This window comes from Caenorhabditis briggsae (assembly GCF_000004555.2).
Source record: "Caenorhabditis briggsae complete genome, chrIV, whole genome shotgun sequence".
NCBI classification, from domain to species: Eukaryota; Metazoa; Nematoda; class Chromadorea; order Rhabditida; family Rhabditidae; genus Caenorhabditis; species Caenorhabditis briggsae.
The window spans coordinates 15049942-15065636 of record NC_013487.2 but is presented as its reverse complement, the minus strand read 5'-3'; the positions used below and the strand labels follow the sequence as shown (position 1 = coordinate 15065636).

Below are 15695 nucleotides of genomic sequence, written 5' to 3'. Positions count from 1 at the left end.
TTCTAAAAATTCTAAAATTCTAAAATTCTAAAAATTCTAAAATTTTAAAATTTTAAAAATTCTGAAAATTCTAAAAATTCTAAAATTTTAAAATTTTAAAAATTCTAAAAATTCTAAAATTCTAAAAATTCTAAAATTCTAAAAATTCTAAAATTCTAAAATTCCAGAAAATTCTAAAATTCTAAAATTCTAAAATTCTAAAACTCTAAAATTCTAAAATTCTGAAAATTCTAAAATTCTAAAATTCTAAAATTATAAAATTTTAAAATTTTAAAATTCTAAAAATTCTAAAATTCTAAAATTCTAAAAATTCTAAAATTTTAAAATTTTAAAAATTCTAAAATTCTGAAAATTCTAAAAATTCTAAAATTTTAAAATTTTAAAAATTCTAAAAATTCTAAAATTCTAAAAATTCTAAAATTCTAAAATTCTAAAACTCTAAAATTCTAAAATTATAAAATTCTAAAATTCTAAAATTTTAAAAATTCTAAAATTCTAAAATTCTAAAATTCTAAAAATTCTAAAATTCTAAAATTCTAAAATTCTAAAACTCTAAAATTCTAAAATTCTAAAATTCTAAAACTCTAAAATTCTAAAAATTCTAAAATTCTAAAATTCTAAAATTCTAAAATTCTAAAATTCTAAAATTCTAAAATTCTAAAAATTCTAAAATTCCAGAAAATTCTAAAATTTTAAAATTGCTAAAATTCTAAAATTCTAAAATGCTAAAAATTCTAAAATTCTAAAATTCGAAAACTCGAAAAGTCTAAAATTATAAAATTCTAAAAGTCTAAAAGTCTAAAAGTCTAAAAGTCTAAAAGTCTAAAACTCTAAAAGTCTAAAAATTCTAAAATTCTAAAATTCTAAAAGTCTGAAAGTCTAAAATTCTAAAATTCTAAAATTCTAAAAATTCTAAAATTCCGGAAAATTCTAAAATTTTAAAAGTCTAAAATTCTAAAATTCTAAGATTCTAAAAATTCTAAAATTCTAAAATTCTAAAACTCTAAAATTCTAAAAGTATAAAATTCTAAAATTGCGTAGAGTCTAAAATTCTAAAATTCTAAAATGCTAGAACTCTAAAATTCTAAAAATTGCTAAGATTCTAGAATTCTAAAATTGTAAAATTCTAAAATTCTAAAATGCTAAAATTCTAAAAGATTCTAAAATTCCAGAAAATTCTAAGATTTTAAAATTCGAAAATTCTAAAATTCTAAAATTCTAGGAATTCTAGGATTCTAAAATTCTAAAACTCTAAAATTCTAAAATTCTAAGATTCGAAGATTCTAAAATTCTAGAAGTTCTAAAATTCTAAAATTCTAAAACTCTAAAATTCTAAAATTCTAGAATTCTAAAATTCTAAAATTGTGAAACTCTAAAATTCTAAAATTGTGAAATTCTAAAATTTCAGAAAATTCTAAAATTCTAAAATTCTAAAATTCTAAAATTCTAAAATTCTAAAATTCTAAAATTCTAAAATTCTAAAATTCTAAAATTCTAAAATTCTAAAAATTCTAAAATTCTAAAATTCTAAAATTCTAAAACTCTAAAATTCTAAAATTCTAAAATTCTGAAAATTCTAAAATTCTAAAATTAGTCATTTTAGAGCTCAAAATGCTCTTAAAATTCGAATTTTCAGCCTGACTGAAAAAGACTGAAAAAGCGGATTTTCAGCAATTTTTGCAAAAAAATTGACATTTTTCGATTAAAAATCTAATTTTCTGGCTAATTTTAGGTCAAAAATGACTGCAAAACCGCCATTTTTTGAGTCAAAAAATCGTATTTTTGCCTAGTTTTGCAGCTGAATTACTGTACTTTTCTCGGATTTTCAGCCTATTTCAGCCCTTCCCCCCCCCCCTCCTAAAATACAAACTTCTCGCCGCAATGACATGTCCTGGCGATGAACTTCTCGCTCGTCGCTCCTTCGAATTTCCACCAGAAGACGTCGAAGTAGAAGACGTTGTATTCAAAAAACTGGGATCAGTTTCTGTCGACATATCCTTTTTATCTCTGTTCATCTCTTCGAATTTCTGTTGCACAATTCGCATCGCCTGATTTTTGACACTCGCCACTTCATTGTGCTCCCGGACTCGTTCCTGGAGAAATATTGGGGGTTTCAGGGGACAAAAAAGAAATTGTTGCTTTTGAGCTAAAATGACCTTCTCTAGCCGTTTTTCGCAAGAATTTTGAGTGAAAATCCAATTTTTTGGTTTTAAAATTGGAATTTTTCAGCTAAAAATTGCATTTTCAGCCGATTTTCGGGTATTTTCCTGTCAGAAATCGCAAATTTCAAGCTAAAAACTGCAATTTGAGCCAGTTTTTCAATATTATCAATGATAATAACTGGAATTTTTGAGCAAAAAATCGCATTTTTAGCTGATTTTTTGATTTTTTAGAGCCAGAAATTGTTGATTTTGAGCTAAAAATCGCAATTTTAGTGGATTTTCAGTAATTTGGGGTTTAAAAAAAATGGAATTTTGGGGCTTAAAAATCGCATTTTTATCGATTTTTGATCCATATTTTGTAAAATTCGAAAATTTCAGCTAAAAATTATAAAAATTCATTTTTAAAAGATAAAATCTAGGTTTTAGGGCAAAAATCGGGCGTTAAGACCCAAAAATATAGGTATTTTAGCCTAAAATTTGACTTTTTCGCTTTAAATCGAAAAATGCCCATTTTTGCCCCTCAAAATTAGGCTCTTTCAACCGAAAATTGACCTGAAATTAGCTTTTTTTTAGCTGGAAATTCAGAAATTGCACTCAAAAATCTGTTTTTTTTTGCTCATTTTTGTTCTAAAAAAAGGGTTTTTTCAGCTTAAAATTCCGATTTTTCTCGAGTTTTTTGATTTTCTGGGGGGTTTTTTGGCTCAAAAATCACAATTTTTGACCTGAAAAATCGCTTTTTTCACTCATTTTTCATGCTAACAAACCTGCAAATCCAAAATCTGCCGCTCCTTATCCAATATCACATTGTTCAGGTCAATTATTCGATTATCCTTATAGACCAGCTGCTGATGGACCCGTTCATCAATCGACTTCTCTGGCGATGATTTTTCGGATTTTTCATCCATTTTTTTGACAGTTTTTACCTGAAAAAAAGCGAAAAAATGGGAAAAAATGGATCAGAATTTATTGGAAAAAAGTGAAAAAAAAAGAAAAAAAAATTTTATTTTAAAAAAAAGTGATTTGTACTTAAAATGTCAGAAATCACATGAAAAATTCAATTTTTTAAGTTAGAAACCCCAAAAATTAGTTTGAACACTGATTTTTATCGGAGAACCAGGGGAACAAGACACGTCGGTGCGTCCAACGCGACACTGCTGCCTCGATATCGATTTTTCGGCCTCGGCCGACACATACACTCTTGTTTGCGGTCGAAAGCGGCCCGAATTCAGTCATCATTGACCGGAAAAATCAGCGAATTTGAATCAAAATCTTAATTTTTTACAAAAATCCTGAAAAAAACTCTGAGATACCCCTGTGAAAACCTGAATTTTGAGCAAAAAACTTTTATTTTTCGTATTTTTTGGGCTATTTTAGCAGAAAAAATGGAGAAAAACGGTGAAAAACGAAGGAAATTGACCTCTGAAAACCTGAAAAATAAATGTTGAAAATCCACGTAAATCCACATAAGCCAAAGTCGTGTCGAATTCAAATAACAATTTGAGGGCATGCGCCTTTAAAGTACAGTAACTTAAATATTTTTTGAGGGATTTTCAGCTGAAATTCAGTTTTTTCAGTAAAAAATTCAGTTTTTTCAGTAAAATTAACTGAAAATGGCCAGAAAAAAGTTTAAATTTTTTTTCTGATTTTGTCAGGTCAAAAAAGTCTGGAAATCCCTTTTCCCATCAAAACCCCAAACAAATTTTGCAAGCATGCGCCTTCAAAAAACACCGTAGTTCCCAACAAAAACCGGTCGCTTATCGGCGATTTTTCAGCGATTTTCGCTGTTTTTTCAGATAACAAAGCAGCGGAAAAAAACAAGAAAATTGTGTAACAATTTTTCAAAAAAAAAACAATCAACAATTTTCACAGGAAAGCACCAGAAAACCGGAAAATGTAGTTGTTCTAAAACTTTGTAATTTTTAGGGTATGCGCCTTTAAGGTACCGTAAGAAAATTTTAATTTTGGCGATTTTAAGCCAATTTCAGCTAAATTAAACCGATGTTTTGGGTTTTTTGCTGAAAATAATTAAGAAGAAAGTCTTAAGCAATTTTCTGACATTTTCATTGAGGTTTTTCTGGAAGAAATAGAAGAAAAAAATGTTTTCAACTTTTCACTTGAATAAAAAATATTGGAGTAAGCGCCTTTAAGGTACAGTAAGCCAATTTGATTTTTAGAGCGATTTTATGCCAATTTCAGCCGATTTTTTCGGAATTTTTTGCTAAAATTAAGAAAATAAAGAAGGCTTTAGACAATTTCTAACCTTTTTTCTGGTTTGTTCGCTGAAAAATGTCCGAAAAAAGAAGATAAAATAGTTAAGAAGTGGGTTTGCGCCTTTAAGGTACAGTAAGCGAATTTTTAGCAATTTTGAGCCAATTTCAGCCGATTTTTTCGAGTTATTCCACCTAAAAATGCCTGAAAAAGAACAAAAAAACACAATTTGAATGTTCGAATAAATTTATTGTTGGCAGTGAGTTCAAAGAAATGCTTAACGGCGAGTTCCGTCCTCGAAGAAGACTCCTCCATCGATGGCGCAGTACTTTGGACAGATTCCCTTCTCTCCGGCACCTCCTGGAGTTCCAGCTTGTCCTGGGGCTCCTGGGTTTCCGTCGGCTCCTGGGGCTCCTGGGTTTCCGTTTGGTCCCTTTGGTCCTGGGGCTCCTGGCTGTCCATCGTGTCCTGGCTGTCCTGGGGCTCCTGGTGGTCCTTGTGGTCCGGCTGGTCCAGCTGGTCCTGGTGCTCCTGGGGTGATTGGCTCGGATGGGGCGTCTTGTCCTGGCTGTCCTGGGGCTCCTGGGGCTCCTGGGTTTCCGTTTGGTCCAGATGGTCCCTTGTTTCCTGGGGCTCCTGGCTGTCCGTCGTTTCCTGGGGCTCCTGGGTTTCCGTTGGCTCCGGCATCTCCGGCTGGTCCTGGTGGTCCTGGTGGTCCGGCTGGTCCGGCTGGGCATGGCTTGCATGGTGGTGGGGTGACTGGCTCGCATGGCTGCTGTGGTGGGCGTCCTGGGTTTCCTGGAAGTCCTGGTGCTCCTGGCTTTCCTGGACGTCCTGGCTTTCCTGGGGTTCCGGCTGGTCCGGCGGCTCCTGGAAGGCAGCAAGCGTCGCATCCTCCGGCAGAGGCGGATCCTCCGGAGACTCCAGCATCATATCCAGCTTGACGGGCGGTACGGTTTCCGGCTGGAATGGCCTTGAGATGGTTGACCTCGGACCAGATATCCTTGGCGGATCCCTTGCAGAAGTTGATCTCAGAGTGCATGGTTCTCTTCACATGGTGGACGTAGTTGTACACCATTGGAAGGGTGACGCATACCTGGAAATTGGGAAAATTGAAATTGGCGTCCAATGGGTCCTAGAGTCCTCCTAGAGGTGCTAGAGGTCTGCAAAGGTCTTGAGAGCCGTTTTGCAAAGGTCTTGAGAGCCTTTTAAGAGTCCTAGAAGTCCCAGAAACCTTCTGGAGGTCTCAGAGGCCTTCCAGAGGTCCCAGAAGCCCTCTAGAAGTCTTACGAGCCCGGAAATCCAGCCCAAAACTAACCGAGATAACGGCAACGACGGAGAAGGCGACGGCCGAGTAGGCGACGAAGCGGTAGGCTTTGATTCTTTGTTCGAGATCCATTGCGAGATGGGAACTGAAGAATCCTAGGTTCTGGGCCTTCTTTTATACCCGGCCGTCTTACCTGTCTTGTTACCGAAATGGGCGGTCGTACAGGTTTACAACCTCCCCTAGTTTTTTTTTGTTTGTGTGTCTTCTTCTTCTGAAGAAGAAGAAGAATAATGAAAAAATTGGCAAGGTCGAACCGGCGGCAAGGTGTAACGTAAAGCAAAGCGATGGGCATCTTTGATAGGAAATGAAATAGTGTGTAGATCGAAGAGACGCAGAGAAAACATCAGTTTAAACGCGGAAGATGCGCCGTGATTTTTCATCAGAATTATCTGATTTCCTACGCCTTCTCCCTTCCCTTCTCAAGGTTAAATTTTAGGAGATCTTCACAGCTTATTAGTTGTTTTCTAACATGGCGCGATTTTGGAGGTATTTGAAGGTCTTTTACCTAATACGGAAGTATTAGGTTGATTAGTAGTAGTAGTGATCACAATGGAATGTTCTAGAGATTCGATGCATTCCAAAAGGTACAGTAGTATCTTACAATTGTCTGGGAATTTTGAAACTTTCAGATTATATAGAGGAAGAATGGAGCTTCAATTTTGTAATTGACAACTTTTATCTAGCTACCCTAGTTTTTGAGGTATGCGCCTTTAAAGTCAACGTAATGACTGCGCCTCCTCGCCGACTAGCTTGAAGGACTGTTGACTTTAAAGGCGCGTATCTCAAAAACTATAGCAGTAATCCGGCATTTGAAAACTACATAAATGTAGCTCTTAAAATTCTACACATTTTGTAATTGGCTAGGCTAAGAGATGTGTAGGATGGAGAAGACAACTTGGATAACTGCGATAAGTGAATTGTTTATAGAAAGGGACCTGAAATAGACTAAGAAGACAGCTATGGAAACTAAATATGTTTTATTGAATTTTGGAGAAAACGTACAGGGTGTGTCTGCCGCGTTAAAACTCCAGATGTGACTGCTTGAATTATGGGACACGTCTTACATTGGAAAGGGGATTATATGATGAGAAGAGAAGGGTAGTTCTGCTTTCTGAACATCATAAGAAGAAGAGAGTAAAAATATCAGATCTGCGTAGTACGAGTCCTCTGCTATGACGACGGACTCGTTTGGGGGCTTTTCCACGGTGGATCGGTCCCATCTGCGTTAAAAGAATCTGCAATAATCTGCGAAGAAACAAAATCTGTCAGTACACGTCTGTTCCGAGACAGAACTCGCACCAATTTTTGCAAAGGAAAGTGAAGTTATGAGTCTGCCTTCCGACAAGAAATTCCAACTAAAAGGGCCTAAAATTATGCAACAAGTGCGCTCCTTTTCGACCGACGAGGGAGTGTGGCGGCGACGGAGAGCGGGAAGAGAAACGGCGCGTCGGCGCGAAATACGAAAACAAGAAGTTGAGCTTGACGGGAGAATTTGTAATTAAAATATAAAACAAGATAATGGAAAACTGGGAAGGGTGAGCTGCGGATCTGCTAGGGGACCTGCTTAGCTCTGCTGACTTTTTATTTGCTAGCAGAGAATCGTGTTGTTGCCATCTTCTGTCCTGCAGTCTTAGACGTGCTGCTTAGTCTGTTGTGTACTGATTTGCAAGAAGACAGATCATAAAGTGGCTTTTCTCGCAGGGCCCGCTGCTTTTTTTTTGCTCCTTTTGCTCTGTAACTTTGTTCATAGATAAGATACAGTATTTCAAATGATACCGTTTTGTAGTACTCGTGGAGCTCTATCATACCTGATTGAGTTGGTTCGAAAACATTGATTCTGAAAGAAGTTATGGCAGGGCCCGCGAAGGCCCGGCAAAGGCCCGGATTACAAGTATGCCCAAAAAGTTTTCAGTTTTCATTCAGTTTTGAATTCTCAAAAAGATGAAAACCTTTCTTCTATGTTTTTCTTCTCATTCCCCAATCTTTGACAATCATGAAAATGATTCAAATTTTTGAAAAAGTGACATATGGACCATTTCCTATGCCATTTCCTTCTGTGAACTGTGCATCGGAATGTTTCAATCTGGATTACTGTATCTTGTCTTGGCGACCTTTAAGTGGGTGTTGCTATCATTATAGCTACGTGAATCAACCAGATACTATAACATTTGTGGAGACAGGAAAAGGGGAAAATAGTATTATGGCTTTTAAGGTTAGTATAAATAGATCGGGTATATTTAGGGAACTATATGAGCTAGAAAAAACTGTAAACTTTTAAAAAACTATCGTAAAATTTCACACATTTTAGTAGTTTACAGCTTTTTAATAGCTATTACGGTTCGCGAGATATGCGCCTTTAAAAATTGAACAAATTGAAGAAGCTGCGCGCCGACGGAGAAGACGCAGAGAAGCGAGAGCGTTCTCGTTGTCTGCATCTCCTCAAAACGTTAAACGCGAATATCTTGCAAATTGTATCAGCTATCGAAAAGTTGTCAACTACAAAAATGCATCCAATTTTATGCTCTTAATTTTTGCAGTTGACCAAATTTCTCTAGCTTTATCAGTTTTTCCCAAAAAAATTTTAAAAAGTAGATCGCGCGAAATTAAGAAACAGAGACGAAATTCATAAAAGTCTCGAAAATTGTTTAACTTAAAGATTTTAACACTGAAAAATACACTAGAGTAAACTAAATCAATTTTAACAGATCAATTCTTTAAAAATAGGAGAGTTTGCGTGTCTGCCCCTTGCGTTTGTGATCTTGTTTGGCGGAGCTTTCTGAAATCTGGCAATTTAGAGGCTCTTCTAGCTGTTTAATTTCCAGACCATCATAACGGGCACCACTTGCCCAATAACCTACACTGAAATGAATTTCACAATGACCATTCCAACTGATGACACTTATTCTTGGAAGAAAATTGGCAATTCCTGGGGTCTGAATGGATTCAGAGATGGATGGACACGATTTAATAGAACTTCTGGTATTTCTGTATGTATGAAAGCGTTCAATGTCCCAAATCTTTGGCGATCTACTGCGCTTACATGGTGTGAGCAGGAAAATGCTATCTTCGTTGGGATGGCTTCGATAGAGGAGAGTCAATGGGTTCATGGTAAAACATGTGTAAAGTGTTTTTTTCGAAACATTTGAATTTATAAACAGACCAACTGGACTCGTCATACAATTATTATGCTTACTGGGTGGATGGTACTCTAATTTGCTCGACTACTTGTAATGTAGGTTTTGAAGACGCGTATCTCAAAAATTATGATAGCTAGCCAAAATGTGTCAATTCCAAATATGTAGCCCATAATCTTTTACACATTTCAGTGAAAAGCAATTTTCCGATAACAATTATAGCTTTCTAGATATGCGTCTTTAAAGTTTAGCGCATGCTAAGGTAGATGCAGACGGCGAGAGTGCTCTCGTTTCTCTGCGTCTCCAACGTCGCATAGTTCAAAATCGACAAGAGCTTAACAAAAAGCCCTTCTTACAGTTCTCAATGTTAAACTACACTGATGGATTCACAACTGGAAGTGCTGCTCTTGAAACCACCACCAATGTTCATTTCGTACCGGGAGGGTATCGAACTTTTGCAAAAATTCAGTTGAAAGATTATAAATTTTCAGGAACTACGACCATTTGTTGTATTTAGGAGTAACTACGCTACACAATGTATCCTGCAAGTGGTGGATCTCCTGCTGATGGAGTAGTTTGTGGATATCAATTGAAAAATTAATGTTGAAATCGAATAAAAAATTATGTGTTGTTTTGAAAACACTTTATCTCAGAAATGAAAAAAGCTACACAGGTGGATCGCGCAGAACACTATATGGGCGCATTGTGGCCCATACTGTGAATGCGCGCATATAACGTTCGTTATGCCCTCTATATGGGCTGGTGGTTGCTGGTGGGCGGTGGTGGGCGTCGAGTAAGCAGGGAAAGCATATGCCCAGTCCGTGCTCGCATATAGGTTCCATATTCCCTCAACATTCTAATCGAGTGCAAACCAAACTGTAAACTTCGATCCCATATATATCATTTCCTGTAAAAGATATCAGAAAATGATCAACTGACAAATAATATCAAAAACATTATGTCAGTTAACAACTTTTTGATATCTTTCACAGGAACCCAGATAAATTAGCTCTATTAATTAGCAAGTTGAAAGTTAAAGGGGAAGGGGTGGATCCTTCTATAATGTGTCTTCACGGAAACCTGATGGCATTTACAGAACATGTAAATGCTTTTTGCAGAAATAATAGCTTGAAACTTTTCTCTTGATATTCTCAGGATAAAATTTTTGGTTCCCTAAGAATTGTATTTATGACTGTTGACTATCGAAAAATAGTGTTATCGGGGAAAAGTAGTTAACCAAGACAGATGATCGGAAAACATATACAGCTGCTGGATTTTAGGCTTGGAATTCCATTAAACTTGATGAAAATTTTGTCTTTGAAAAGTTCAACATTTCCTGCAGGCTGTGTTGCGACGTTTACTCCAAAAAAACCTGTCAAAATCCGAATTTTATGTTACCATAAAATGCCCTTATGCTCTGCCTGCTTATTTTACATCACAATATTCTATATTTCCACATGAATCGGATTTTTTTGCCCATTTAATTTGGTAATTCCGCTGAAATAGTACACAACGACGCTCCGATATCCCGCATCCCGCGTTGTTTACCGTAAATCTACACTCAATTTTCGAAGAATTTGCAGATATTTTTGCCTATTTTTGTTCGATTTTCTTTGATTTTTTACGATTTCACAGGTTTTTTTTACAAATTTTTCACTTGCGAACTCATTTTCATCGCTTCTAGCCGTTTTCCTCGGGTTTCTACACATAAATTCCTGAAGAAATAATTATTTTAGGCCCACCGATGGATTCCAACGCCTCGCATGTCTACCTAAAGCTAAAAACCAGAAGTTTTCTGCGGATAGCTACAGGTAAGAAACATGCATGACATTCAGTTTCTCACTGACTTCATTTTTCAGAAGCAGAGCTCAGAATTCGGTGACAACTAAACCCTTCACCGTCTCCACTGGCCACACGACAAGTGAAAGAAACAGCACCGACAGAAAAACGAAAAGGTTAGCGAATTTTGTGTTTGAAACGCTCGAACATAATTCGATAAAAGAACACCTGCGAAATTGTTTTGACTGAACTTGCAAAGAGCATTCTACTCTTGTTTCTATGACTCCAGTTCTTCGGAGCTTTCGAAACATGATGAAAAACGTGCCAACACGAAATTCAGCTCTCTCAATAAATCATGTATACGAATTTGCAAAAGCAGCTTCGTTTTCTAAGTACTAGGCTTGACAAATTTTCGCTGTGAATAAGTAAAACTATCGAAAATTTTCAAAATATATTCAGTTTTTCAGAAAAAAAAACAACCAAGAGCAACTTCTCGATTGGACTTTCGTCTAATGGATATGAAGAGGGAGAAATGCGACGAAAATATCGAGTCCAAGGAGCCAGGAGACAAAAATGTTAATTTTTTATTTTTATGTTATTTTTACTTCATTTTTTGTCATTTTTATTAATTTTCAATAAATTTGTACTGGTAAACACTATTTTCAGTTCACAGAGAATATTAGGACCTGGGGGAGGGGAGGAATTGCTGGGCGGCGGCGTGGATCCTATATGCTTTAGTCGGCGCGTGGATCCTATATGCTCGCATAATGGGCTCCTATATGTTTCGTATTGCGAGCATATACTGCATAATTGCTATCAAGAATTTGCCAATTATTAAAATATCTAAAATTTTAAGAGCTACATTTCTGTAATGATCCATTTTTGGATAGCTATCATAGTTTTTGAGATATGCGCCTTTAAAGTTAGCTCTCCATAAGGCAAGTCGGTGACGAGACGCAGAGAAGCGAGCGCGCTCTCGGGGTCTGCGTCTACTGCGCTCAATTTTGAAAGCGCACATCTCAAAAACTACAGTAGTTATAGAAAAATTGTTAATTAGTAAAATGTGTAAAATTTTTAGAGCTACATTTTTGACATGCACAACGTTTTGGTAGCTACCGTAGTTTTTGAGTTATACCTTTTCAAAGTTAACTGTCTTTGGGGCAAGTAATCTGATTGCTGGAATTTTGAGGATCTCCGCAAGATTGACGAGAAGGTCAAATGTTTATTTTTTCAAAACAAAAAAAACTTTTGAAAAATCAAAAAATCTTAAATTTCACCCAATTTTTGAATCGTTGAAAAATCCCAATCCCTGTTTTTCCTTCTCGATTTTTCTCTAATTTCCGATTTCTTCGTTTCAATTTCGAATTTCTTCCTTCCAAGTACAACAAAGCGTTTTGAGCAAGAGCAAGCTCTTCTTTGAGCAACCAGTTTTGTAGTCTGGAATTTTTTGGTTTTTGATGGCCTAGAAAATTCTATACTGAGTTAGAAACCCAAAAAAGTCATAAAACTTACCTTATATCCTCCAATTCCTCTTGAAATTTGACCATTTCAGCCACAAAAAACTCGAAAAAACCAAAAAAAAAAAAGAATTTTTGGTTAGATAACAAATAACAAGAAAAAACAATAAAACACACAAAAAAGTGGACCAGGTTGTATAGGAAAAAGAAGACAATAGATGACGTTGACCCCTCTAGAGGTTTTCGCACCTTTCTTACTAGCGTATCTGCGTCTCTCATCCTCTCATTGTATCTTGCCTTAAAGGCGCATATCTACAAAACTACGGTAGCTATCAAAAAATGGGCTATTACAAAATTATAGCTCTTGAAATTTTACACATTTTACTTGTCGACAACTTTTCGATAACTGACATAGTTTTTGAGATATGCGCCTTTAAAATGGAGCTCTGTAGACGCAGACCTCTGCGTCTCCTTGCCGACTTGTCTCATGGAGAGCTAACTTTAAAAGCGCATATCTCATAAACTATGATAGCTATCCAAAAATGGATCATTACAGAAATGTAGCTCTTAAAATTTTAGATATTTTAATAATTGGCAAATTCTTGATAGCAATTATAGCTCTGGAGATATGCGTCTTTAAAGTTGAGCTCACACTCTCACTTCTGCGCTCAACTTGTAATGTTAAAAGGCGCATATCTCAAAAACTATGTTAGCTTTCAAAAAGTTGTCGATTACAAAAATGTAGCTCTTAATATTTCACACATTTCTGTATTAGAAAAAATCCCGAAAAACAATTGAAAAATTCATTTACACAAGAATGTTTCAATATTTCAACGCATATCCACAAACGTATCGTTATAGCGTATCAACGCAATCGCAGTAAACGTTAGTTATAGTTTTTGAAGGTGCTTCTTCCATATAGAAGACAGAAAAACAATCTTCTGTACCTTTTGATTCATGATAATTGGTGGAGGTGTTCAAAGCATCGAGACTCTTGGTGTAGTAATCAAGCCAACGGACATTCTGAAAAGTAGTTTGCTTTAAAGGTGCATATCTCAAAAACTACTGTAACTACTAAAAGTTTGAATGTTGCAAACTGTAGGTATTAAAATTTTACATATTTTTGTAGTTAATCATTTCTTGATAACTATCGTAGTTTTTGAGATATGCGCCTTTAAATTCGACTCCTCTGTTATGCGCTTCGAGCAGCCAGTGTCGGCGCCTCCTCACCGCCTTGCCTGGAGTACTGTTAACTTTAAAGGCGCATATCTCCAAAAATATTGGAGCTACTAAAAATTTGAACAAAATGTAGGTATTGAAATTTTAAACATTTTAATGACTAGCAGTTTTCTTCTAGCCACAATAGTTTTTGAGATATGCGCCTTTAAAGTTAGTGTATGCGCCTCCTCGTTGACTTGCCTAAAGGACTGTTGATTTTAAATGCGCGTATCTTCAAAACTACAGTAGCTATCAGAAAGTTTTAAACAACACAAATAGAGCTCATAAAATGCTACACATTTTTGTAATTAAACATGTTTTCCTAGCTACAGTAGTTCTTGAGATATGCGCCTTTAAACTCTTCAACCACTTACACAACTTCCATTTGTATCGCACTCCCGCTTTCCATCAAACCAAAAGGTATACAAATCGTATAACCCCTCTGATTCCATCAATTTTCCGGTAAAATTATTCTGAAATCCTCTATTTTTCAAATAGACTCACCATAAATCCATTTCGACTCTTCCACTGAAGCCACTTAATAATGTTTTTCCCATATCGAAACATTTCTGTACCGAGTCGAGTAGGTTGATTCTTTCATCAACTCGGAAAGTTTGCATACATACAGTAACCCCATCACTTCTTTTAAATCTTTTCCATCCATCTCTACATTCTATCCATTCCCATCCCGATTCGGTTTGATTCCAGAGTTTTAACTTCACCAGATGGAAGACTTAGTGTCAAATTGATATTACCGAAAGAGGGGGCAATTATTATCGGGGAGGTTGACCTGGAAAATTGTAGAGCGAAACTTTTACACATTTTTGTAATTGACGGTTTTTTTGCTAGCTACTGTAGTTTTTGAGATATGCGCCTTTAAAATTTTGTGGTCTCGTTATTACTCTCTTCAGTTCCACAGTAATTCCAAGTCATTTACAGTATACCATGTGAAGAGGACCCCTCTTCACCTGTTTTATCAGATCGCATCATTGTCGTAAAGAAGGTGAAGAGGGGCGGAGTTTTAGGGCCTTCATGGGGGCGGGGCTTGCCAAGGTGCCCCTATATAAGAAGTCCTATTCTCACCATCATCATCTCGTTCTACTCCCACAGCCCCCTAACGCTTCAAAATGGTCCGGTAACTGAATCTGGACCTTTTGAAGCGTGTATTATTGATTTTTCTGATTATTCTTCAACAAAGATCTTCATGGTCAACTGTAGGAACCAGTTTCTGAGGGTTCCCCATCAGCCTAGAGAAGGATGATTGCTGAAAACGAAGGATCAAAAAGCGAGAATCAACAAGAAGAACAACCCATTCCAACCGCCATGTTTCTTCCCAACCTCAACACAAGCTCATCGTCTGCCCATGTCCAAATCAATTGCAATCCGGCTCAATGGATGGAAGGATGCCAACTGTGGAGTTCCAAGGATTCGCCGGCTGTCCTAATCAACCATTGGATTCTCTGTGTTGGGATCAAGAAGGCAATTGCAAAAGAGGCAAAATCATTGGATTCGCTTCATGACACTAAAGATGATGTTGTCTTGTTCATGACCATGTACATCAAGGAGTGTTTCGAGAAGAGAGGATCCAAGTTACGCCGTTCTATCTTCAGCAATTACACCAAGTTGCCAGAAACTCAGGTAATATTGAATGCCCTTTCCCAACGAATACTTCCTTCGTCCAGAACAAGCCACAAATCAATTTTCGAGAATTCGATAGAAATGCCCGTAATGCCGATTCGATCACTTTGAGGACTAATATGCTTAATTGGTTTTTGGACGGGTAATGAGGAGTTTCGTCGTCCCGAGCTGAACATGGATAGTCTAACTTTCTTGTATTTAGCTTTTTATCAAAGAAAATAAATGATTGTTGATTACTCATTGTTGATTTTTGTGTTCGGGATTCTAGTCCCCCAACTTTGGTTTAATAGAATATTCTATTCAAATTTAGAAATTCTAGTCAATATTAGCACAAAATAACACGAAAAACCAAGTTTCTCATCTACTTGTTATGTAAACCAACAAAATTTAAAGACGCTGCCACTTCAAAACCGAGCAGCCCCCCCCCCCCCCTTTTTGGACGTCAGTGTCTCTTTTCTGCGCTTCGAGCAATCAGTGGACTAGCACTGTTGACTTTAAAGGCGCATATCCCAAAAACTACGGTAGTTATCGAAATTTTGTCAACTACAAAATTGAAGCTCTTGAAATTTGACACATTTTCATAGTTAACAACTTTTAGCTAGCTATATATATATATATATACGCCTTTAAAGTAGTGCTCTCGGAGACGCAGAGAAGCAAGAGCGCTCTCGTCGTCTGCGCGCAACTTTAAAGGCGCATATCTCTAAAACTACTGTAAATATCAAAAAGTTGTCGACTGCAAAAATGAAGCTCTAGTTGTGTTTAGTGTACT

At 36.3% G+C, this 15695-nt stretch overlaps 5 protein-coding genes across 5 annotated transcripts; 2 read left to right on the top strand and 3 right to left on the bottom strand.

Moving 5' to 3' along the window:
• Positions 1 to 1835: 1835 nt before the first annotated feature.
• CBG24066 lies at positions 1836 to 3067 on the bottom strand (the record flags this gene model as incomplete). Its single annotated transcript, XM_002634677.2, has 2 exons — positions 1836 to 2093; positions 2927 to 3067. 2 exons carry the CDS (start codon positions 3065 to 3067, stop codon positions 1836 to 1838), a joined length of 399 nt encoding a protein of 132 aa, XP_002634723.2.
• Positions 3068 to 4647: 1580 nt separating this feature from the next.
• On the bottom strand, positions 4648 to 5769 carry CBG24065 (the record flags this gene model as incomplete). The annotated part of the gene is made up of 2 exons (XM_002634676.1): positions 4648 to 5466; positions 5689 to 5769. The coding sequence occupies 2 exons, from the start codon at positions 5767 to 5769 to the stop codon at positions 4648 to 4650; spliced, it is 900 nt and encodes a 299-aa protein (XP_002634722.1).
• A 1921-nt stretch (positions 5770 to 7690) lies between these two features.
• Positions 7691 to 9406, top strand: CBG24064 (the record flags this gene model as incomplete). The annotated part of the gene is made up of 5 exons (XM_045236242.1): positions 7691 to 7909; positions 8520 to 8805; positions 8856 to 8929; positions 9190 to 9264; positions 9323 to 9406. The coding sequence occupies 5 exons, from the start codon at positions 7691 to 7693 to the stop codon at positions 9404 to 9406; spliced, it is 738 nt and encodes a 245-aa protein (XP_045091245.1).
• A 168-nt stretch (positions 9407 to 9574) lies between these two features.
• CBG24063 lies at positions 9575 to 11123 on the top strand (the record flags this gene model as incomplete). Its single annotated transcript, XM_002634674.1, has 4 exons — positions 9575 to 9624; positions 10568 to 10642; positions 10691 to 10786; positions 11078 to 11123. The coding sequence occupies 4 exons, from the start codon at positions 9575 to 9577 to the stop codon at positions 11121 to 11123; spliced, it is 267 nt and encodes an 88-aa protein (XP_002634720.1).
• Positions 11124 to 12922: 1799 nt separating this feature from the next.
• On the bottom strand, positions 12923 to 13852 carry CBG24062 (the record flags this gene model as incomplete). The annotated part of the gene is made up of 3 exons (XM_002634673.1): positions 12923 to 13090; positions 13660 to 13758; positions 13790 to 13852. 3 exons carry the CDS (start codon positions 13850 to 13852, stop codon positions 12923 to 12925), a joined length of 330 nt encoding a protein of 109 aa, XP_002634719.1.
• Positions 13853 to 15695: the final 1843 nt, after the last annotated feature.